At 45.3% G+C, this 25,097-nt stretch overlaps 1 protein-coding gene across 1 annotated transcript; it reads right to left on the reverse strand.

The window, feature by feature from the left end:
* Positions 1-5,523: 5,523 nt before the first annotated feature.
* L2HGDH (L-2-hydroxyglutarate dehydrogenase) lies at positions 5,524-25,073 on the reverse strand. The gene is made up of 10 exons (XM_053384732.1): positions 24,945-25,073; positions 21,639-21,754; positions 20,915-21,066; positions 19,080-19,211; positions 15,676-15,838; positions 13,728-13,762; positions 11,611-11,778; positions 10,563-10,720; positions 7,261-7,392; positions 5,524-6,849 (listed from the first exon to the last, which is right to left on the reverse strand). Exons 1-10 carry the CDS (start codon positions 25,061-25,063, stop codon positions 6,654-6,656), a joined length of 1,371 nt encoding a protein of 456 aa, XP_053240707.1. The 5' UTR covers positions 25,064-25,073; the 3' UTR covers positions 5,524-6,653.
* Positions 25,074-25,097: the final 24 nt, after the last annotated feature.

The following is a 25,097-nucleotide window of genomic DNA, read 5'->3' on the forward strand; positions in this document are numbered from 1 at the left end:
CCCTACTGAGGGGAAGAGAAGCAGTGATCTGTGGGCCTGACAAGATGTCTCGGGAGGTGTGCTGTCTCCCTGGGGCTAAGATCCAAGATGTAACTGAACGACTGCAAGGAATCATAAAACCCACTGACAAATATCCCTTCCTCTTGGTTCATGTGGGAACCAATGACACTGCAAGCAATAGCCTCCAGAAGATCAAAAGAGACTACGAGGCTCGGGGCAAGAAATTGAAGCAATTAAATGCACAAATTGTCATCTCATCTGTCCTCCCAGCTGAACGACGTGGCCCAGGGAGAGAGGGAAAAATAGTGGAAGTGAACAGCTGGCTTCGCAAATGGTGTAAACAGGAACGGTTTGGATTCTTAGATCACGGACTGCAGTTTCTTGAAGATGGACTTCTGGCAAGCGATGGGCTGCACCTCACAACGATTGGGAGGAATGTTTTTGCCAAAAATCTCAGAAACCTCATCAGGAGGGCTTTAAACTGACTAATGTGGGGGAGGGAGACAGTGCTCCTGAAGGTAGGAGTCTATCAATTGATGAAGATGATCATCCAAATGTCATAGACCAAATGGAGCAAACAGCACGCAGACCTAGTGGTGGGAGGAAAAAATCCTTAAATAAGAGACACGGGGGAATGATTAATGGACTTCAATGTCTGTACACTAATGTGCAAAGCATGGGAAATAAACAAGATGAGCTTGAGCTCTTGGTACAGCAAACTAAATATGACATAATAGGCATCACTGAAACCTGGTGGGATAAGTCCCACGACTGGAATGTAATAATGGAGGGATACAATCTATTTCAGAGAAACAGACCAGACAAGAAAGGAGGAGGAGTGGCGTTATATGTCAGGGATGTGTATACCTGTGAAGAGATCCAAGATTTAGAACCTCAAAGCCAAAGCGAGAGCATTTGGGTCAAAATTAAGGGAGAGAAGAATAACAGAGACCTCATTGTGGGAGTTTACTATAGATCCCCAAGCCAAACGGAGGACATAGATGATGCCTTCCTGGAACAGATGGCCAAGCATGCAAAAGGAAGGGAGATAGTAGTAATGGGGGACTTCAATTACCCGGATATTTGTTGGATGCCAAACTCAGCCAAGAGCATAAGGTCAAACAGATTCCTCACTGGCCTTGCAGACAACTTCATTGTCCAGAAAGTGGGAGAAGCAACAAGAGGAACAGCCATTTTAGATCTGGTCCTAACCAATGTTGATGACCTGGTTAGTGGGGTAGAAGTGGAAGGATCATTAGGCGCGAGTGATCATGCTCTTCTGAAGTTTACTATACAGCGGAAAGGAGCAGCCAAGCATACTAGGACTCAATTTCTTGACTTTAAGAATGCCGACTTCATAAAACTTAGGGAAGTGCTGGGTGAGATCCCATGGACAGTAATACTAAAAGGAAAGGGAGTTAATGATGGCTGGGAGTTTGTTAAGAGGGAAATAGTAAAAGCACAACTTCAGGCAATACCAATGAGACGGAAACATGGAAGGTGCCTAAAGAAGCCAGGGTGGCTATCTAAAGAACTTTTAACTGAGTTAAGATTAAAAAAGGATGTGTACAAAAAATGGAAAAGGGGGGAAACCACCAAAGAGGAATTCAAACAAATAGCCAGCACATGTAGACACAAAGTCAGAAAAGCTAAAGCACAGAATGAACTCAGGCTTGCTAGAGAGGTTAAAAGCAACAAAAAAGGCTTTTATGGGTATGTCCGTAGCAAAAGGAAGAACAAAGAAACAGTGGGGTCACTCAGAGGAGAAGACGGTGAAATGAAAACAGGGGACACAGAAAGGGCTGAACTCCTCAATGCCTTCTTTGCCTCAGTCTTCTGGATTGAGAATTCCTGGAGAACAGGCGAAGTCCCGGCAGACTGGAGGAGGGCAAATGTTGTCCCTATTTTCAAAAAGGGGAAAAGAGAGGACCCAAATAATTATCGCCCAGTCAGTCTGACATCAATACCAGGGAAGATTCTGGAGCAGATCATTAAGCAAACAGTCTGTGAGCACCTAGAAAGGAATGCTGTGATCACCAATAGTCAGCATGGATTTCTGAAAAATAAGTCATGTCAGACTAACCTGATCTCATTTTTTGACAGAATTACAAGCCTGGTAGATGAAGGGAACGCAGTGGATGTAGCCTACCTTGATTTCACAAAGGCATTCGACAAGGTGCCCCATGATATTCTTGTAAAGAAGCTGGTAAAATGCGGTCTTGACTATGCTACCACTCAGTGGATTTGTAACTGGCTGACTGACCGAACCCAAAGGGTGCTCATCAATGGTTCCTCTTCATCCTGGAGAAGAGTGACTAGTGGGGTGCCACAGGGTTCTGTCTTGGGCCCGGTCTTATTCAACATCTTTATCAACGACTTGGATGATGGACTCAAGGGCATCCTGATCAAATTTGCAGATGACACCAAACTGGGAGGGGTGGCTAACACCCCAGAGGACAGGATCACACTTCAAAACGACCTTGACAGATTAGAGAACTGGGCCAAAACAAACAAGATGAACTTTAACAGGGAGAAATGTAAAGTATTGCACTTGGGCAAAAAAAATGAGAGGCACAAATACAAGATGGGGGACACCTGGCTTGAGAGCAGTACATGTTAAAAGGATCTAGGAGTCTTGGTTGACCACAAACTTGACATGAGCCAACAGTGTGATGCGGCAGCTAAAAAAGCCAATGCAATTCTGGGCTGAATCAATAGGAGTATAGCATCTAGATCAAGGGAAGTAATAGTGCCACTGTATTCTGCTCTGGTCAGACTTCACCTGGAGTACTGTGTCCAGTTCTGGGCACCACAGTTCAAGAAGGACACTGACAAACTGGAACGTGTCCAGAGGAGGGCAACCAAAATGGTCAAAGGCCTGGAAACGATGCCTTATGAGGAACGGCTAAGGGAGCTGGGCATGTTTAGCCTGGAGGAGGTTAAGGGGTGATATGATAGCCATGTTCAAATATATAAAAGGATGTCATATAGAGGAGGGAGAAAGGTTGTTTTCTGCTGCTCCAGAGAAGCGGACACGGAGCAATGGATCCAAACTACAAGAAAGAAGATTCCACCTAAACATTAGGAAGAACTTCCTGACAGTAAGAGCTGTTCGACAGTGGAATTTGCTGCCAAGGAGTGTGGTGGAGTCTCCTTCTTTGGAGGTCTTTAAGCAGAGGCTTGACAGCCATATGTCAGGAGTGCTCTGATGGTGTTTCCTGCTTGGCAGGGGGTTGGACTCGATGGCCCTTGTGGTCTATTCCAACCCTATGATTCTATGTGAGTGCTCCAGTTGGAGAACAGCCTTTACCAAAGGTGTCATGGGCTTTGAAGACACTCCAACTCAGGACACAAGGGAGAAACGTGCTAAGAGGAAGGCACACTTAGCAAACCCTCACCAGGATCAATGAAACCATTGTTCCCACTGTGGAAGGACGTGTGGATCCAGAATTGGCCTCCACAGTCACTTATGGACTCATTGTTAAAATCGTGTTTATGGAAGACAATGTTACTTGGCTACGAATGATCACCGAAGAAGATCATCAGTACATCATTTTCATATAATTCTCTTTTAACAATATACAGTGGTGCCTCGCAAGACGAAATTAATTTGTTCCGCGAGTTTTTTCGTCTTGCGATTTTTTCGTCTTGCGAAGCACGGTTTCGGAAAAGTTTTGGAAAAGCTTCAAAAATCACCAAAGTCTTCAAAAACCTCAAAAAAGGCTACCACACCGCGTGCTATGAGTTGCTCCTCGAAGTCAAGTCGCAACTGTATTAATGGTTTTAAGAAAAAGGAAACAAACTTGCAAGACGTTTTCGTCTTGCGAAGCAAGCCCATAGGGAAAATCGTCTTGCGAAGCAACTCAAAAAACCAAAAGCCCTTTCGTCTTGCGAGTTTTCCATCTTGTGAGGCATTAGTCTTGCGAGGTACCACTGTACAATATATACAGTACACTGCTTTTCAGACTGATTTGGTGTTTTATATATATATAAAGGTGAAAGACTTCTGGGAAATGATATACAATGAATTGAAAAAGGTGTTGAAATATACGTTCGTTTAAAAACCAGAAGACTTTCTATTAGGAATGGTAGGAAACGAAATCAATAAGAGAGACTGTAAACTGTTTCAATATGCAGTGACTGCCGCAAGGATACTTCTGGCCCAAAGATGGAAACAGGAAGAAATTCCAACAGTGGAAGAATGGAGAAGGAAATTGACCGAATATGCAGAATTGGATAAATTAACTGGGAAGATTCGATACCAGAAAGACCAAAAGTTTATCGAGGACTGGGGAAAATTTACAGAATATCTGAAAATATATGTGATGCACAGACAACGCTTGTTGGTTTTGAAGAGACTCTGTGAAATAGTAAGAAATACTGCAAAAAAGAGAGTAAGAGGAAAAGGAGTGGGGAAAGGCAATATCATGTTTAGAAATGCGTCAATAAATAGAAATTTTTCGAAAGATTGACAGAGAAACTGAGGGAAGTCAAAAATTGAAGCATGAGTGTAAAATAATTTGTTGACTGTATAAAACTTGTTTGGAAAATGAATAAAAATTAGTAAAAAAAAAAAAGATTTGGTGTTATATATAGCCGATGTTGCCCTTACAATAACAGATCCAGAATACTAGGTTCTCCTAGTGGTATTGAGCACTGGTAACACGTAACTCCTGCCTCTGCTGCCTTGAAAGGTGGTGTCAACAAACATTTACGGGGGGGAATTTTATTTGCAGCCTCTTTCCCCATCCAGGGTATAACAGCTTTGCTTCTCTCCCTTTCAGCTTTCACTGGTGCCTGAATGTAGTTTTTGTTGATTCAAGCCAGTAAAGCCAGAGGAATTGGCCACCCTCCAGGTGCCCGGCTTGAATCCTTGTTGACCTCCCTGTCTGCGACTCCCGGCAAGATCAGGGGAGGTCTTTATCGGCGATCCTTCTCAACGTGAAGAAGAACACACCACTTCACCCCTCCCATTCCCAGGGAGGGGAAAGAGACAGACAGAAATGTATTTACATGACTTTATTCCTGTCTTTCCAGCAGTACAGAGAAACGTGACTGCTCTCTCTCATCACCAACAGCAGAGAGAGAAAAAACTCCTCCCATGTACTTCCAGTACAGGGTCATGTGCCACTCTGAGCTAACATCCGGCGCTCAGTGCACAGAATAGACTGTCCCTTGTTCCCACGGTACAGTCCCAATACATCAGCTTCCTGTTTGGCATTCCAGCCACCTGGAGCTCGCTGCAGCATTGCTCCTTTTTCGTAACAGTTTTAAGTGCAACAAACAAGTTTTCCTGCTCCACAAAGCAGAGGTTCAATAGCAAGGTTGGAAGGGGTTCTGCAGAAAGAAAAGGGGTGCCAAGAAGTCAGGCTTTCATGTTCCTCACCTAAGCGGATGGCTAGGTCAAAAAAATATTGGGATGCAGACGACTGTAACACCAAGAACTGCAGTGATTCACAGTCAATTTGGAATAGAAACAAAATGTAATGTACACCATAACTCAATGAAGACAACGCATTTGCGTTTATGCAACAGTTTTTGTGTAAGTTTATTGATCATCGTAATGCACAAGTTTTGCATGAATTCACATTCTAAAAATGTAATCCAGATCATGGCTGTTTTGGCTTCTAATCATATACCCCCATTATCTTTTGTTTTATAAAAATAGCTTGCATTTAATTAGATACAACTTATTTTTCCTGATCTCTGCATATCTGGACTATTCAGTCAATGAGGATTGTGTGCATATGTAGCGCTAACCAGAAAATCAAACACCGATTTGTTTGCCCATTTTCAGTGAAGACTGAACCAGAAAAACCCTCCAAAGGAAAAGGACCATTTGCTGTGACCAAACCACTCCGTGCATCCAATATTTAGGGGACTATCTATTACTGTCCTCCTGCACACTTCTCAGCTACTCAGTGGGGCTTAGAATGGTAGAATTGTAAGGTTGGAGGGGATTCTGAGAGGCATCTAGTCCAACCCCCCATGAGCACTTTCCTCTGGATTGTGCCAGCGGTGTACTTCCTATGTTCTGCAAGTTGGAAGGTGGGAATCACATTCAGTACTCTGATAAACAGGTATTCTTCCCTGGGGCTCAGGGCACATTGGCAATGGTACCACCCGCCTGTTACTGCAATTGCCACAACCCACAGTGTGGCCTGGCATGGGCAGGGAGAAAGACAGAGTTGTGGGATTACCATGTTTTGGAGAGACAACCCCCTTTTTGTGGAGAGCAGACTGTGTTCCTTCTGTGCCTTTTTCAGGTGATTTTGGGACGGAGGGAAATTAAAACAGTCACAGCGCCTGCATACCCAGTTAGTTCAAAAGCGAAATTATAAGGAGAAAGAGTGGTGATGTCTGCTGCTCTAACTGCATTCCTGAGTACACCACAGGACCAATTTCCCCTGCCAAATTAATACAGCATCTAATGGACCTGACTGGTGTTCACTGTGTTTGACCTTACGTGGCATGACTTCTGAGGCTCATCGGAACATTGCAGAGCTTGAGGCTTCTGCAAGGCAATCCAGTTGGCAGCCTCTCTTTCTGATTGCTTCTCCCCAAAAGGCCACCTCTCTATCATTTCCTTGACTGCCACCCTTCCAAGCACAGTGTCTGAACACAAAGAGGTCCAACCGGCCTCCAGGATTCCATCAGAGCTCAAATCTCCGCTCCACCTCGTTAGCGATCATTTTCGCAATGGCAAGGGAGGAGGTAGCAGCAGGTGAAGGGGCATTTCTGACATGGAGGATTCGGCTGCCGATGTCTCCAGTGCCTCCGTCAAACACAAAGTCGTCAATCAAGTTTCCGTCGTTGTCCAAGGCCTGAGCTCTGACACCTGCTGGGCCTCTGCAAAAAGAAAGGAGAAGCTGGGCATTCAAACAGGGCAAAGTGGACCTTGAATTGTATCTCTGATTATCACAACTTATGCTACAGGAGACTTGGGACCCAGCCTGCTTGTCTAGGAACAAAATGCTTAAATTGCTGTTAGACCCTACAAATGCTCATATGCTGTTTTAAGTGGAAACTGTGTATCTCAGGCACTTTTTTTAATTTATTAGATTTATATACCATCCTTTATCCAACATCACTGTCGGAGGTGGTATGCCTTCTGCTGGGAATCGCAGGTCAGGAGAGCCCTGCCGTCGCTTTCAGGCTTCCCAGAAGAGGGATCTGTTGGGCCACTGTGAGAACCACGTGCAGGACTTGCAGCCGGGCTCTTCTCATCTTCCGTGATGTCTAAATCCCCAAAAGGATTACCTGAGTATATCATCGATGGTAACTTCTGGTATAAATTTCTGCAGCTGCTTCACCTGAGCACTAAGGAAACACGCTCTGTACATTTCTCCCATTCCATAAGAGAAGTTCCTCAACACCAGCTTCCATAGGCCACTGGGGAGGGAAAGCAACATTTATTGCAAGTAGCTTCCATTCATAGATAGATAGATAGATAGATAGATAGATAGATAGATAGACAGACAGATATGTACATACACATGCATGCAAACACACACACACACACACACACACGTGTGTGTAAAGGAAAAATTTAAGTAGAGCAGACAAAAATGAAAGAAATGCAAAAAAAATCCCTCATGATGAAGTGTAAACCTAATCATATGTAAACTATTTGCAGTTACCATTCACAAAGCAGGGTGGATAAAAATCAATGATTTTTAAAAAACAAAATATTGGAGATTTTTTTTTATTCAAATCGGATATTTTTTTATTTAAATCGAATTTTTAAAATAAAAAGCTTTTGGAGGAAATTTTTTTCTAAAGATAGTTTTCTATTTAAGTTACGTTATAGTCCAAAGGCTATTCATCAGGAAATAAGGATTTAACCACATCAGTTAACAAACACAGATACATATGCTATAATGTTACTGTTTTAGATAAATAAATTGTTTAAATTGTTATTAAGGAAATGATTCTTCTTCTCCTTCCAATAAAGTACAGCGGAAAAGTTGTCCAAATATAAACAATTAGTTCATAATTATCTGTCTATATATTTCTAATAGTATAGCCAAATCAGTAATTTTTGATATAACTGTAAAAACTACTCTGAAAATTTATTATTCCAAAAATGAAACCTTCATCTGGTTGTAAATATTAAGATTATACTAGCAAGAATGAGTCTTTCTGTAAAAAAATGATTTAAATCAAGTCTTCCTGACTAGTGATTTAAATCAAGTCTTCCTGACTAGTGATTTAAATCAATTTGATTTGAATAAAACCCACCCTGTCACAAAGCCTTGTTGATTACAATAATCCTGACATTGGTAAGCTAACTAACTCCTGTAGTGGTAGAAAACTAATCACCCTGATTCAGGCCATTTAATGCCTGTGTGTTTCATTTACCTCTGATCTCTCTACATACACACTTTTCTTGACACCCCACATGTATAATATATATTTGGCAACTGAGGATTGCACATCATGCATCTTATAAGCTGGACTCTGTTCTGTAGAAACTTCTGCCATTAAAAAACCTGTTCAACTTTGAATGCGCTACCAAACTCTCATTTTTATAACAGCAATGGTAGTCCCTCACTAACATTGCATGTTACAGGTGCAATTAATACTTTTTAAAGAAGTGACGAGATTAAATAGTCCTTTTGCTCCTTAGCTCCGAGATGCAGCCAAAGTCAAGGGCTCTGGGGCTGGGCCAGGAGGATGTTCGGTGGAAGAGGAGCCAGCAAAAAAAAAAAGGTTTAGAAAAAGCGTTACGAAGTGGACCTTGTTAAATGAGGCGCCGTTGGGAGAAGCCTTAAATGAGAGGAGAGCGCAGACAACGAAAATATTTGGGTTGTGTTGAATGGGGGGGGGGGGAGGAAATGTAGCCAGAGTGGAAGACTTTACAGTGGTGCCTCGCAAGACGAAAAGAATCCGTTCCGCAATTCTCTTCGTCTAGCGGTTTTTTCGTCTTGCAAAGCAACCCTATTAGCGGCTAAGCGGTATTAGCGGTTTAGCGGCTTAGCAGCTATTAAAGGATTAGCGGCTAAGCTGCTAAAAGGCTATTAGCGGCTTAGCGGCTTAGAAAAAGGGGGGAAAGCGGGGGAAAATTCGCAAGACTAGCAAGACGTTTCGTCTTGCAAAGCAAGCCCATAGGGAAAATCGTCTTGCGAAGCAACTCAGAAACGGAAAACCCTTTCGTCTAGCGGGTTTTCCATCTTGCGAGGCATTCGTCTTGCGGGGCACCACTGTATATGTGAGGACTAGGAGCTGGTGCAGAAATGGGAGTGCCTGATCACCTCATCTGTCTCCTGAGAAATCTCTATATGGGACAAAAAGCTACAGTTAGAACTGGATATGGAACAACTGATTGGTTCAAAATTGGGAAAGGAGTACGGCAAGGCTGTATATTGTCTCCCTGCTTACTTATATGCAGAATTCATCATGCGAAAGGCTGGGCTGGATGAATCCCTAGCCGGAATTAAGATTGCCGGAAGAAATATCAACAACCTCAGATATGCAGATGACACAACCTTGATGGCAGAAAGTGAGGAGGAACTAAAGAACCTTTTAATGAGGGTGAAAGAGGAGAGTGAAAAATATGGTCTGAAGCTCAACATCAAAAAAACGAAGATCATGGCCACTGGTCCCATCACCTCCTGGCAAATAGAAGAGGAAGAAATGGAGGCAGTGAGAGATTTTACTTTCTTGGGCTCCATGATCACCGCAGATGGTGACAGCAGCCACAAAATTAAATGACGCCTGCTTCTTGGGAGAAAAGCAATGACAAGCCTAGACAGAATCTTAAAAAGCAGAGACATCAGCTTGCCAACAGAGGTCCGTATAGTTAAAGCTATGGTTTCCCCAGTAGTGATGTATGGAAGTGAGAGCTGGACCATTAAGAAGGCTGATCGCCGAAGAATTGATGCTTTTGAATTATGGTGCTGGAGGAGACTCTGGAGAGTCCCATGGACTGCAAGAAGATCAAACCTCTCCATTCTGAAGGAAATCAGCCCTGAGTGCTCACTGGAAGGACAGATCGTGAAGCTGAGGCTCCAATACTTTGGCCACCTCATGAGAAGAGAAGACTCCCTGGAAAAGACCCTGATGTTGGGAAAGATGGAGGGCGCAAGGAGAAGGGGAGGACAGAGGACGAGATGGTGGGACAGTGTTCTCGAAGCTACCAGCATGAGTTTGACCAAACTGCGGGAGGCAGTGGAAGACAGGTGTGCCTGGGGTGCTTTGGTCCAGGGGGTCACGAAGAGTCGGACACGACTAAATGACTCAACAACAACAAAGGAGCTGGTGCAGAGCATGAAGCTGGCTGACTTAAAAGGAAAGAGCAACAATCCAGGAAAATATATATATATTACAGAAACTGTACCCACCCCCTGGTGTTCCCTGTAGCACCAGAAACGCACACGCTCAACCCATAACACCCTGGAGAACAACCTATGCAAGGAGCATGTCTCCATCGCCCATAGTAAGCAGCGTGAAGCTTCCTGGGATTACTATAGTTCATGCTACAGACTGGAGAAAAGTGGGACAGGGCAGAGGTAATGAGATTCTCATTCTTCACCTGCAGATGAATGGAAAGAGGACACTACCTGTAAGCCGCCGCGTCTACAAAGTCTTGGAAACTGAAGTCATAAAATCTGTAGCCCTCTCGTTTGAAGGCAAGCACGGCGTTAGGCCCAAGCCAAACGCTGCCATCCATCCTCGGGGTGAAATGGATACCCAGGAAGGGGAAACGAGGATCAGGCACCTAAAGCGCGAGAAACACACTCGGGAGTCAAAACGCATTTGAAAGAACCACACTCTGCATCACACAAGAATGGCCCAAGGAGCATCTCTCTGAATGGCGCAAACCAAAGGAAACATTGAAAAGAAGGGAGCAGGCTTGTCTCTCACACCCACACACCCTCTTTTTAAATGAAAGCTGGGGATCTGGCAAGTATAGTTCATCAGGTGGAGCTCCCCCCACCCCATGTGTATCAGTGCCAATCTTTAGGCTAGGCACATCACATGATAAATATGAGCAACAACACTTGTAGACACACACACTACTACTACTTCTTCTTCTTCTTCTCTGTCCTCCCGAGAAAGATTAGTGCATGTGTGGACCTAAATACATCTCCGAGAGTTGTGTCTATCAAGATACAATCTCTTACTTAGCTAAATGTACGGATATATAAAAATCAGCATCCGGGGGAGTGTGGAGTCAGAATGGAGGAAAGGGAAATTGGCAGCAGTAACGTGGAATATTCTGGGCAATTGCTTAGAGCAGCTAACATTTCCAAAATATACCCTCTCTAAAGCAGACTGGTTCAGATTAGGTAATTTCAGTATATAACTTTCCCACCGGCATTGTACTTGTCTTTGACCACCAGAGCCACAGGACTCATCTTCCGGGTGGTTGAGAAGTATTCTCAGAAGAGGACAACCCCAAGGTTCATTAGAGGAAAGCCAAAATAGTTCAAATAGGCTAAAGTATGCAGCGTGGATCTGCCCTGAAACTATAAGGCCTCTCACACCATGTGTACAGCTTAGTAAATACTAAATATTGTATTAAATAAATATTTAATAAATAACACCAGTACTCAAAGCATCCCGAAGCACCAAGGGCTTTCTCAAGCTCTCCATAAATTGACGTACCGGATAAATATTTCCTTTTACCAAATAGCACTTCTCTGGCTTCAGCACCAAGTAATCTCCCCGGAATGGAACAATGCGAGGCTCTGGGCTGCAGCCACTGATCTGAGAGATGCGGTCCGAATAAAGCCCTGCACAGGACACAAGATGCCGACAATGGCTTTCCTCCCCCTGCGCAAAAGAAGATGTCGAGGCTCAGCAAAACTATAGCTCCATCTAACATCGTCACAAAACCAGCTGACCCGCTAGGCTGTCTGTTTATCCTTCCATTTCCACACCTTCTAGCCTGCTGCTCCCCATGTGTAGGGATGATCACCGGGTGCAGAGAACACTCCCCACCCGCAGACAGCCTCAGCCTGCCTGCACGCGTGACCTTGGGGTGCGGAGCACACTCCCCCTCACAGACAAAGCCACAGCTGTCTGAACATTGTTCCCTCTGTCTAACTTTTTGTGGTCTCAGAAGTCTGCTGTGTCCTGTCTGTAACCTTTGTCTCTGAGACCTTTGTCTCCTTCGTCATACACTGTGCAAAGGGAAAATGACGCGGTGGAAACAGGTGCCAAAATGACTTTGTACCACCCCATGATCTCGGAACTGGAAGATGTGTAAAGGTCATAGCCCAAAATGTATCTGCCTGGGTTTGCATATTGTGTCAATAAAAGGAGGCTCCACAGAACTGGCCGGCAGCTTGCTTGCAGCTCACCTGCATTATCAATTCCTGCCTCATGTCCTTCACTTCACCATGCTTGAAGGTACCTATTCTAGTGTGACAGGTGGAGGTGAAGAGGCCTGATCTTGACCAGGAGTAGTCTGACAGGCCAAAGAGCACCTGGCAGGCTCTTCAGGACCACGGAGAGCTCCCGGAGGAGGCTGGTGTGGCTTGCTGATAGCTAAGCCAGCAGGAATTAAAGGTGCAGAATCCCAGCTTGTAACCCCCCAGTTGGTCCTCACTGGATGACCTGCCAGTGTCTTTTCTGTTTCTTCTCAGGGGAGCAAGGGGTCTGAGGCAGCTGCTGCGCAGGCAGAACTGCAGATTCAGGTTCCACATGAGAGGCACTTGAATCATAGAATCATAGAGTTGGAATAGACCACAAGGGCCATCGAGTCCAACCCCCTGCCAAGCAGGAAACACCATCAGAGCACTCCTGACATATGGTTGTCAAGCCTCTGCTTAAAGACCTCCAAAGAAGGAGACTCCACCACACTCCTTGGCAGCAAATTCCACTGTCGAACAGCTCTTACTGTCAGGAAGTTCTTCCTAATGTTTAGGTGGAATCTTCTTTCTTGTAGTTTGGATCCATTGCTCCGTGTCCGCTTCTCTGGAGCAGCAGAAAACAACCTTTCTCCCTCCTCTATGTGACATCCTTTTATATATTTGAACATGGCTATCATATCACCCCTTAACCTCCTCTTCTCCAGGCTAAACATGCCCAGCTCCCTTAGCCGTTCCTCATAGGGCATCGTTTCCAGGCCTTTGACCTCCTCTGGACACGTTCCAGTTTGTCAGTGTCCTTCTTGAACTGTGGTGCCCAGAACTGGACACAGTACTCCAGGTGAGGTCTGACCAGAGCAGAATACAGTGGCACTATTACTTCCCTTGATCTAGATGCTATACTCCTATTGATGCAGCCCAGAATTGCATTGGCTTTTTTAGCTGCCGCGTCACACTGTTGGCTCATGTCAAGTTTGTGGTCAACCAAGACTCCTAGATCCTTTTCACATGTACTGCTCTCAAGCCAGGTCATAGAATCCCAGAATTGTAGAGTTGGAAGGGACACCCAGGGTCATCCAGTCCTGCGCTTGCTATGCAGGGATCTCAATTCCATGACCGATGACCATCCAACCTCCGCTTAAAACGCTCCAATGAAGGAGAGTCCACCACCTTCCGAGCGAGTCAGGCACCATCCTCTCTTAAGACTAGACCTTGAGCAGGGAAAGGACTATGAAGCCCTCAAGGCAAGAGCTGCTTGACTCATATTAATATCCATCTCAAACTGTTTTTGTGGTGACGACAGCAATCGTGGTTAAAGTTTTTGTACGCCTGACATGCGACAAATGCCAAAACACAAAGAAAATATTCTGCACTTGAAAAGTAAAATGTAATCTGAAAGCTTGGACTTACCTTTGAGTTTCTAACAACAATTGGATATTTCATCCCTGTAAACAATAAGATGAAAACTATAAATGGCACACATAAAACAACTACATATAAACAGAACATCTGAACCACAAGGACAAAACAGAAGAACTTGTCAGGCAGATAACTTGTTAGTGGCCGACTCTGGGGTTGCGGTGCTCATCTCGCTTTACTGGCCGAGGGAGCCAGCATACAGCTTCCGGGTCATGTGGCCAGCATGACTAAGCCACTTCTGGCAAACCAGAGCAGCGCACGGAAACACCGTTTACCTTCCCGCCGGAGCGGTACCTATTTATCTACTTGCACTTTGACGTGTTTTCGAACTGCTAGGTTGGCAGGAGCAGGGACCGAGCAACGGGAGCTCACCCCGTCGCGGGGATTTGAACCACCGACCTTCTGATCGGCAAGTCCTAGGCTCTGTGCTTTAACCCACGGCGCCACCTGTGTCCCTCAGGCCCTAACTACTTAGGGCAGCCCAAGCTAAAAAAAAAGCTGTACCCAGCAGAATGGAACATGAGTTTTCACCAACCTAATTCCAGGGTCAGGACATTTGTCCCTCTCGCCCAGTATTATCTGCTGTGATGGGCAATAGATCTCCAGCATCTCCGGCAGAGAGGAGGGGGGCAAGAGAGATGGGACTGAACCCAAAACCTTCTGATTACAAGGGAGTTTCTCTGCTACTGAGCTTGAGTTTCTACCCTTAAAGAGAGACAAGCTGCTCTTTCAGAAGTGACCCATAAGCAAGAGGTTTTTAGCTCGCTTCTTTCACCCTCTCCCTGCCTCCGCACAGGACTCCACTGCTCTGCAGACTCAGATGGTGACAAAGAGGCACGTTTTCTATGTACCCACCATACAAAATAGTCAGACCACGGGCCAAAAAAGAGAATGTACCATCATCGCGTTTTAGTGAAAAGTTTCAGAGAACGGCTTCGGTTCCAAGGCGCCAGTTGTGTTTTAAAATATTTTCAGAATACCTACTATAAACTAACGATTTCCTATTTAACTGCAAGGAAGGAAAGTTTACTGAATTGCCACAGCTCTCTCTCTCTCTCTCTCTCAGCTATGGCTTCTTTGAATTTAGGCTATGGGCTAGTTCTGGAATTTTGCATCTCCCAGGATGGTCTCTAAAGCAATTCCTACATCCGCCTGAAAACATTCCACGTCGCTCCCCTAGATCATCCCATGAACCGCAGGCTCTCCAGAAGCACCTGAGAGGCTGTGAGATCCAGGACTGCATATAATAATAATAATAATAATAATAATAATAATAATAATATTTATTTATATCCTGCCCTCCCCAGCCGGAGCCGGGCTCAAGTGGCTAACGACAATAAAAGTAACACAGGATTCTAAAATCAATTCGTTCTACAATCAATTCAAATCAAATTAATGGCAACCATTGGGCTAGAGTGCTATGAGGATTACCAAAGGAGGGGGTCAGGCTGTGCCTTGGCCAAAGGCCTGGGGGGACAGCTCTGTCTTGCAGGCCCTGCAGAAAGATGTCAAGTCCCGCAGGGCCCTAGTCTCTTGTGACAGAGCATTCCACCAGATCGGAGCCACAGCCCAAAAAGCCCTGGCTCTGGTTGAGGCCAGCCTAAACTCTCTGTGGCCTGGGACCTTCAAGATGTTTTTATTTGAAGACCGTAAGTTCCTCTGTGGGACATACCAGGAGAGGCGGTCCCGTAGGTACGAGGGTCCTAGGCTGTATAGGGCTTCAAAGGTTAAAACCAGCACCTTAAACCTGATCCTGTACTCCACCGGGAGCCAGTGCAGCTGGTATAGCACCGGGTGAATGTGATCTCGCAGCGAGGACCCCGTAAGGAGTCTCGCCGCGGCATTTTGAACCTGTGCTGGGTACCAGCACAGAACCTCACGGAGGAAGACTGCCAAAGTGGGAAGGAAGGACAAAGAAGTCGGAAGGAGAGCTTCTTACCATCTTCACTTCCAGCAGGACTTTCTTTGGCCATTTCCATGTCCTTGACCTCAAAGTCCGTCAAAACAGTCCCTCCGGCTGCCTGGAAATCCTCAGCGTAGGCAAAGGCCACCTGCCTGTAGTTCACAATGCCTGTGTACGGCGAGTCCAGGGCCATCACACCCTGAAAAGGCATTCAAAGGGATTTAGGGCCACAGAGAGTTTTCAAGAAGGAGAAAGACCCCATTTCAGGCCAGCTCAGAAGCTGCCAGTCCGGACAGGCTCCTAAGTAGCACTCTCGAGCAGTAATAATAATAATAATAATAATAATAATAATAATAATAATTTATTATTTATACCCCGCCCATCTGGCTGGGCCTCCCCAGCCACTCTGGGCGGCTTCCATAAAAACCAAAAATACAGTAAAATATCACACGTTAAAAACTTCCCTGAACAGGGCTGCCTTAAACACAAAGGACCTCCAATTCCCAGTCAGTTGCTGGGGGTTGCAAGCAGGAGAGAGCTTGTGAGCTCCCCACAGACACCTGCTCAGCCATGGAAGACACAAGATTTACCCACCAGGGAAGAATGGCAGATGAAGTTGATGGACTATATGGAACTGGCGGAAATGACTGGCAGAATCCGAGAGCAGGGAGAAGAGTCGGTGGAAGAAGACTGGAAAAAGTTTAAAGACTATCTACAGAAATATTGTAAAATTAATGAATGTTAGAAAGATGTTGGAATGAAGTTATATGGCTTTAGTAGAAATGTTATAAGGAATTAGGTATAAAATTAATAGAACATTAAAGGAAAAAATAAGGTCAGATTGTGTTAATTATAGGATAGAAAACAGTGGAAGATGGTAAGGAATTGCTGAAACAATTAATAGAAGTGGAATACAAAAAGGGAGGTGTGAGGAGGTCGTTGAAATAAGTGAAGATAAGATATTGAAATTGTTTGATGTTGATTTGATGTTGTTCGATGTGTTTTTTATTCTGTTTTGTTAGTTTAATGTGTTAAGTGTTATGTAGTGTTTTGGTACTGTATTGTTTTTTTTCCTTTTTGTAGTGTTTAAATTGTTCGAAAAGTAATAAATATTATTAAAAAAAAAAAAAAAAGGCATCTGCTCAGCCACTGCAGGAGACCCCCTTTGGCTTGGTCCAGCAGGGCTTATATAAGTCCCTGTGTAGCTTGCAGGCTTTTTCTGGGTGAGGAGGTTTGATTCTCCAGCACATTTGTGGTAGCCTTCCACTGAGCTACAGAAAGAGTAATAATAATAATAATAATAATAATAATAATAATAATAATAATAATAATTTATTTGTACCCCGCCCTTCTGGCTGGGTTTCCCCAGCCACTCTGGGTGGCTACCACAAAGATCAAAAATACACTAAGATGTCACACACTAAAAACTTCCCTGAACTGCCTTAAGATGTCTTCTGAATGTCAGGTGGTTGTTTATCTCTTTGACATCTGGTGGGAGGGCGTTCCACAGGGTGGGCGCCACCACCAAGAAGGCCCTCTGCCTGGTTCCCTGTAGCTTTGCTTCTCGCAATGAGGGAACCGCCAGAAGGCCCTCGGCGCTGGACCTCAGCGTCCGGGCAGAATGATGGGGGTGGAGACACTCCTTCAGGTCTACTGAACCGAGGCCGTTTAGGACTTTCAAGGTCAACACCAACACTTTGAATTGTGCTCGGAAACGTACTGGGAGCCAATGTAGGTCTTTCAAGTTATGTGGTCTCGGCAGCCGCCCTCAGTCACCAGTCTTGCTGCCGCATTCTGGATTAGTTGTAGTTTCCGGGTCACCTTCGATTAATATTGTCACTGTGGATATGTTTTTCCCCAGCGGTATCTGCTGTGTGTGGAGAAGGTGGTGGTTTCAGTCCTCGGCATCCCGAGACAGGGCTGGGAGAAACCTGTCTGAAACGCTAGAGGACTGCTGCCCATTGGTGCAGACAGAGCTGTTCTAAACAGCGGGTGGGCCACCTTTTCTGGCTGAAGGGCCTGATCTTCATCTCCTGCACCCGGGGCAGGCGAAAGCTGGCAGGTGTGTGGGGCCGCCCACCTGCCAATCCTCTGGTGTCGCAGTGACATCACGCACTTGACTTTGAAGAACCTGATTGTCGGGACCTCAAAGCAAACTACAGGGCTTTTTTAAAAAACAGCCCTCTGTTTTACGACAATCTCAATTGTTTCTTGCAAATGTTTAAAGTGACTGCTGTCTCCCATCCAAAGCCTTCTCTTGTCCCCACATCTATCTCTGTGTTTGTGTGCACACACACACACATTTTCTGTCAGTAGTTTCCCCCCCCTTTCTCCTCCTGTGAAGAGGCTGCATCTTAATGTTTTAATGTTGTATTTTAATCTTGTTTTTTAAGTTGTATTTTAATCAACTTGTTTTTATTATTGGTTGTTAGGCGCCCTGAGCCCGCTCTTGGCTGGGGAGGGCGAGCTATAAATAAAAATTATTATTATTTATTATTCGTAAAGCAACAATGTTTGATATAAGTTATCTGAACTAGTGGGGGAAATAGCGAGGGAAGAATAGGTTGCTTTTCTGTCTGATTCCTTTGTAACTAGCTATCTGTTGATAGCTGAGGTCACTTCCATGGGTGAAGCTTGGGGGATAATATTTTTTTTTAAAAAAGATATTTATTGAAGTTTTCAAGTTTTTATACAAACAAAAAACAAACAAAAAGATTACAAACACATATAGTTCACTTATACTTAACTTTCAATAACATATTTCTCTGACCTCCTCATACCTCCCCTTCTTGTAGTCCAGTTCAAATTATTTGTTCAGCAAATCCTTATCTCAAAGCATTACAACTTATAAAAATACCTTATTTTCTATCCAACATCTTAGGTTATTATAACCTTAAATTTTTACTTATAAAGAACCATTTTTTCATATTCCTTTATACCATTACAGCTAGAAACCACTTAATTTCAATCCAGCATCATTCATCATTCCTTAGAAGCTTGGGGGATAATAGCCTGATAGGCTATTAATGGTCTGCTGGCCAGAGGCTTCCACCTCTTATCTAGACAGATCAATGATGTGACTCGTCAGAAGACAGGTTCTTATGCTCCTTTAATGGAGGGTTACGAACTTAATTCATTCCCGGAGGTCCGTTCTTAACCCAAAACCGTTCTTAACCTGAGATGCGCTTTCGCTAATGGGGCCTCCTGCTGACGCCACGCTGCCAGCACACAATTTCCGTTCTCATCCTGGGGCAAAGTTCGCAACCCGAGGTACTACTTCCGGGTTAGCGGAGTTTGTAAACCCAAGCGTTTGTAACCCGAGGTACCACTGCAATTCAGATGGGGAGGTGAACAGCTTCACTGGGCTTCCCTAGATACCAACCCCCTCTGAAAGGTTTCTAGAACGGAAAAGAAGCATCACATCGAAGGAGGTTGCGTACCCGGCAGTAGGGCTCCTTTGCTTGTATTTCTTTGGAAGAGATGAGTCTCAGTCCGCGGACCTCGTTCTGCAGGCCCCTCTCATACAGCGCCTTGAGTCTCGGAACTTCTTCCTGTTCAGCTGCAACGATCAGCTGCAGAAGAAATAAAGGAAGTTACAATGCAGAACGTGGGCCAGCCACAGAGTAAAAATGCAACGAAGGAGCAAAGGTAACGACAACCGTGCTGTGTGGGATGGAGCAGGAGGAACGTCATGTTGCCATATTAATTAAATACAAGTTTAATGGAATGGAAATTAATCCTCTTTTCAAAAACTTGGCATAGGTTAGGCTTGTCCAACTTCCAAGAGACTGCAATCTACTCCCACTATAAAAAAAGCTTTTTTTGGGAAATCAAAGTTGTTATGCTTTTGGGGGGGGGTGCGAGGGGTCCCAGGATCTACCACAGGCACCCTGTGATCTACCAATCTACCAGCTGGTGTGTTTCCCCCGATATATCCAAAAGATCAAGGACTCAGCTACATTAGTAAAAATAAAACATTATACCGTATTTTTCGCCCTATAGGACGCACTTTTCCCCCTCCAAAAATGAAGGGGAAATGTGTGCGCGTCCTATGGGGCGAATGCAGGCTTTCCAGGCTTCAGGAGAGCCCCAGCGCCAGCCCCACAAGGTCGGGGGACAGAGGGAGGCGGAACGCCGCCATCCCACTGTCTCGCGAAGTGGTTTGGAGGCTGACGGCGGGGAGACCCCGCCGCCAGCCCCGCAAGCTCCGGGGACAGTGGGGAGGCGCAGCGCGTCTTCCCGCTGTCCCCGGACCTGATCTGAAGGCGGGTGGCGGGGAGAAGAGCGCTTCTCCCCGCCGCCAGCCCCACAAGGTCCAGGGACAGCTGGGAGGTGCAGCGCGTCTTCCCGCTGTCCCTGGACCTGGTCTGAAGGCGGGGAGAAGAGCGCTTCTCCCCGCTGCCTGCCCCGCAAGCTCTGGGGACAGCTGGGAGGCGCAGCACGTCTTCCCGCTGTCCCCAGACCTGATCTGAAGGCGGGCTGCGGGGAGAAGAGCGCTTCTCCCCGCTGCCGGCCCCACAAGCGCCTGGGGGGGAATTTTTTTCTTCTTCTTTATTTCCCTCCAAAAAAACTTGGTGCGTCCTATGGGCTGGTGCGTCCAATGGGGCGAAAAATACGGTAAATGCGTTATAACACTGTGACACCAGATGGCGCTGTAGGGCCAAAATTGGAACTCTATGAAATTTTCCATTGTGAGCATTACAACGGTTTTTTTCAGAGCATTTTCAGAGTGGTTTCTTTTTAATAGCTATATCTCATCCTGGGTCCAGTTCATGATTAGGGCTTCACTGAGCAAGACCCCTAATTAAGACCAGGAAACAGTTAATTCATTGACGATGTACCAATAATAATAATAATAATAATAATAATAATAATAATAATAATAATTTATTTATTTAAACCCTGCCCTCCCCCGCCAGAGCCGGGCTCAGGGCGTCTAATACCAGTAAAATTACAATAAAAACATAATAGGGGAGGAAAGAAAAAAACCAATTTAAAATACAGGTTAAAATACAATTTAAAATGCAGCCTCATTTTAATAGTAGCCCATAGATCAAAAGCATAAGGGGAGGGAAACATAAGGGTCAGACTGAGTCCAAACCAAAGGCCAGGCGGAACAGCTCTGTCAGCATGGCCTTAAGAGACTGTTCTTACGGCAGTCAGAAAATTCAAATGTATAAAGCAAAGGCGTAAGGACTCTTTTGATGTACAGTGCTCTACAAGGATATTAAGAGCTGCTGGAACGGAAAAGCAAAAAGTGCTGCACCTACCATACCTTGCCGCATTGTTTATACGGGATTCCCTTTTGGTCACAGTACTCATAGCAGAGGGCAGCCCCCTCCACACACAGCTTCGCTTTCAGAGATCCCGGTTTGTAGTAGATCCCGCTGTGAATAACACCGCTGTTGTGTCCACTCTGGTGGAAGGCTAGTCGGAGAAATGTGTTACAAATAAGGAGAAATGTTGAAATACGTGCTGCATGGACCATTATTCTTTTTAACTGTCAGGTGAAATATATATTTAAACCGCCAGGTGATTTTTCAGACTTCAAGCCATGAGAAGTAACTATAAATGCGGTGTAAACTGACCAGAAATGTATAAGGAAAAGTTTGCAATGATGGATTAGCTCGTCCCCCATCCACTGCCACCGCCCCTCCAAATTGCCCTCCCCCCCCCCGCTTGCAATTAGGCTTGGAAAAAAGCTCTTACTGGTGACAATAAAGTCATCTTCCAAGCCTAATTTTGGTGGAAGAAGGGGCAGGGTGGAGAGTACCCCTTTCCATGCAGTAGGCCTTTTAAGATAAATGGGAAGTTGTACAAAACTGGCCCCTTACAAGAAAAGTTCATAGTGGATTGCGCCTAACTGAACGATGCCTTTTAGTAAGCCATTTAAACAACCACCACCAAATCTGGAAGACGGGGCAGGCGGAAGTTAAAAATGCATGAGGGAAACTAATACGGGAGGCGATGAACTCTTTTATCAGATTCAGATATCATACCCAACTCCTTCTCCTTTTCCAGCACTCCAAAAGTGAGGGATGGATGTCGCAGGCTGAGCTCCCTGGCCGATGCCAGCCCCACAATCCCAGCGCCGACAACAGCCACATCAAAAGTGCTATTAAAAACAGGTTTGAGAATAATAATAATAATAAATAAATAAATAATAATAAATTTTATTTATATCCCGCCCTCCCCAGCCGAAGCTGGGCTAAGGGCGGCTAACAACAATAAAACAATACAAAAGTACAACACAAGAATGAAAATCACACACTCCACACTAGCAAAAGAACTTATTTTGGTCAAAAGCTATCAGACAATTTCCAAGAGGGGTCTGTTTTGTTTTTGCTTTTTTTGCATTTACGTAAAGGATTTTTTTTTACGTCAGGGACGCGGGTGGCGCTGTGGGTTAAACCACAGAGCCTAGGACTTGCCGATCAGAAGGTCGGTGGTTCGAATCCCTGTGACAGGGTGAGCTCCCATTGCTCAGTCCCTGCTCCTGCCCACCTAGCAGTTCAAAAGCACGTCAAAGTGCAAGTAGATAAACAGGTACCGCTGAGGCGGGAAGGTAAACAGTGTTGCTGCTTTGGTTCGCCAGAAGAGTCTTAGTCCTGCTGGCCACATGACCCGGAAGCTGTACGCCGGCTCCCTCAGCCAATAAAGCGAGATGAGTGCCGCAACCCCAGAGTCGGCCACGGCTGGACCTAATGGTCAGGGGTCCCCTTTACCTTTAAAAGATTTTTAAGTAGAAAAATGAAAGTTACAACGAATGTGAGCTGAGCTGTTCACTCTCCCATTACGTCACAGCCCATGCCAAAATCCCCGCCCTTTAAAAAAAGATGGGAGAGTGACATTATACGCATTTACACCCTTAAAGGTTGTACTGCTCTTCTGTTCCCCTAAAAAGTCATTGACCGTCTTTGGGCTGAGAAGACAGAAGAGCAGCAGGGAAAAGGCAGAATGGCGATGACTGGACAGCATCGTGTGGATGCCCCAGAACAAATGAGGGAACCAAGCACTGCAATTCCACACAAAACACAAGTGTGGAAGTTCCTGTGGTCTCCTCTTACTTGCAGCTGCTTTCCAGCTTGTCTTTCACATCACCTGCTGTCCTGTCCAACTCTTTAAACTAGATATTTCATTTATATGTACATCCTGTGTCTCATTTTATCATCACAGCCGTCTCTACGATGACTATGTTTACTTCCACAACCAGGTGAGGAGCACACTGTTGCACTGGGGTCTTACTTTTGGGCTTCCCAGAAGTATCCGGTTGGCCACCGTAAGAGCAGGAGGCTGGGTTAGATCCAGCAGGCACTTCTTCTTTTTTTCTAGGCAAAACATTCATTTTTATTACTGAAATTTTGCCCAGCAATGACAATTTTAAATTTTCCCATCTTGACGTATCTTTTTAAACTTTGAACTTTATCCCACGTTTTGACATAAATATTTTGAAACAATGTACAGTTCATGTTTGTCACAGCAATACCCAAGTGTTTAACAATATTTAACAGATACAGATTCAAGAAAGGGTTGTCAGCCCACATCGCAATCCTATATTGAGCTTATCTGGTGCACAGAGGGCATTTCAGTTAATGTGAATGAGCCGCGAATATGTAAGTTGTTAGGTGAACAAACTGGGCAGGACAATGTTCTGGGATTTAAAATTATGCTTTCTATTTAAAAAAGGCACTTCTTATGTTCTCAGTTGAAACAAGTGCTCTACCACTAAGTTGTGTCTCCAGGTTTTAATGGGGGGAAACTAATAATTCAATTTCCTGCCTGTAGTGACTACAGTACAGTGGTACCTTGGTCTAAGAACAGTCCTGTTAACAAACAATTCGGGCAACGCACTCCGCAAAACCAGAAGTAGGTGTTCCGGCTAGTGAATTTTGCCCTGGAAGATGAACAGAAGCAGACCAGTGGAAGGGCACCAGCGGCGGGAGGCCTCATTGGGGAAAGCGCGCCTCGGTTTAAGAACACTTTGAGTTAAGAATGGACTTCCAGAACTAATAATAATAATAATAATAATAATAATTTATTATTTGTACCCCGCCCATCTGGCTGGGTTTCCCCAGCCACTCTGAGCGGCTTCCAACAAAGATGAAAGATACACTAAAATGTCACATATTAATTAATTAAGTTTGTAGACCAATATACCACTGTAGTCCAGTCTAGCCACAGTTTCATTACTACGCATCTTCCTGTTCCAAAATGGTACTAAAAACCCCAAACCCCTAGGCAGAGGGCCTTTTTGGTGGTGACGCCCTGTGGAATTGCCCTCCCATCAGATGTCAAGGAAAGAAACAACTATCTGACTTTTAGAAGATATCTGAAGGTAGCCCTGTTTAGGGAAGTTTTTAATGTTTGATGTTTTATATTCTCTTGGGAACCATCCAGAGTGGCTGGGGAAACCCAGCTAGATGGGCTGGTCTCTAAGGTGCTACTGGACAATTTTTAAATTATTTTATTACTTTATCCAAGTACAGTCATACCTCAGGATAAATGTGCTTTAAGTTATTTTCAGCTTGCGCTCCGCGGCGCCCCGGAAGTAACGGAGCACGTTTTTCCGGGTTTCACGACGCATGCATACGCAGACGGTCAAAATGCTGTCATGCGCATGCACGGAAGCGGCGAAATGCAACCTGCACACGCGCAGACACGGGTTGCGTTCCCTTCAGGATGCGAATGGGGCTCTGGAATGGATCCTGTTCGCATCCCGAGGTACCACTGTAATTGATATAGAAAAGAGAAAACCAGGGATATTTGAGGGAGCAGGCTAGCAGGCGGGGCCCCTGCCTTACATCACAGGAGCCTACACAACACAAAACACGGTTGCTGTAGGTAGGTTTTATTTGTTTTTTATCTTATATTTTAGAAATATACCTTCAGTGGTTTTTTTCCTTTAAATTTTTTGTGGGCCCCCAAGAGAGTGGGCCCCTAAGCAAGAGCTTGTTTCGCTTATATGTAAATCCTTATGCCCTCCTAGCCAAGCCCGCTTCAAATATGGACAATGTAGGTTTTATTTTATTTGTTTTTTATCTTATATTTTGAAAATGGACATCCAGTTTTTTGTTTCCTTTAATTTTTTGGGGGGGGCAGCGGGCCAAGAGAGTGGGCTCCAGCTGTTTTGGGACTACAACTCCCATGATCCCTCGCTAACAGGACCGGCGCGTGGGATGCTGGGAATTGTAGTCCCCAACCCCTGACGCGCCTCTGCCTGCCCTCAGCCAGAGCCTGCTTAATTTCCACCTCACTTCCCCCGAAGCTGCGCCGCTTCTCCTGCCCTCCCGGCCCGGCCCGCTCACCTCCCGGGGGTCCCTCCGAGGTGCCTGGCGGGGAGAAGGCGGGCCGGCGCCGGGGGGAGCCGCAGCCAGCGCGCCCGCCCGCCCCGCCACACGCAGGCCCCGCCGCGCACCGGGGCCATGGCGCTCCGAAGCCGCCTCCCTCCCGGCCAGGCG

The sequence above is a fragment of the Podarcis raffonei genome, chromosome 1 (genome assembly GCF_027172205.1).
Source record: "Podarcis raffonei isolate rPodRaf1 chromosome 1, rPodRaf1.pri, whole genome shotgun sequence".
NCBI lineage: Eukaryota > Metazoa > Chordata > Lepidosauria > Squamata > Lacertidae > Podarcis > Podarcis raffonei.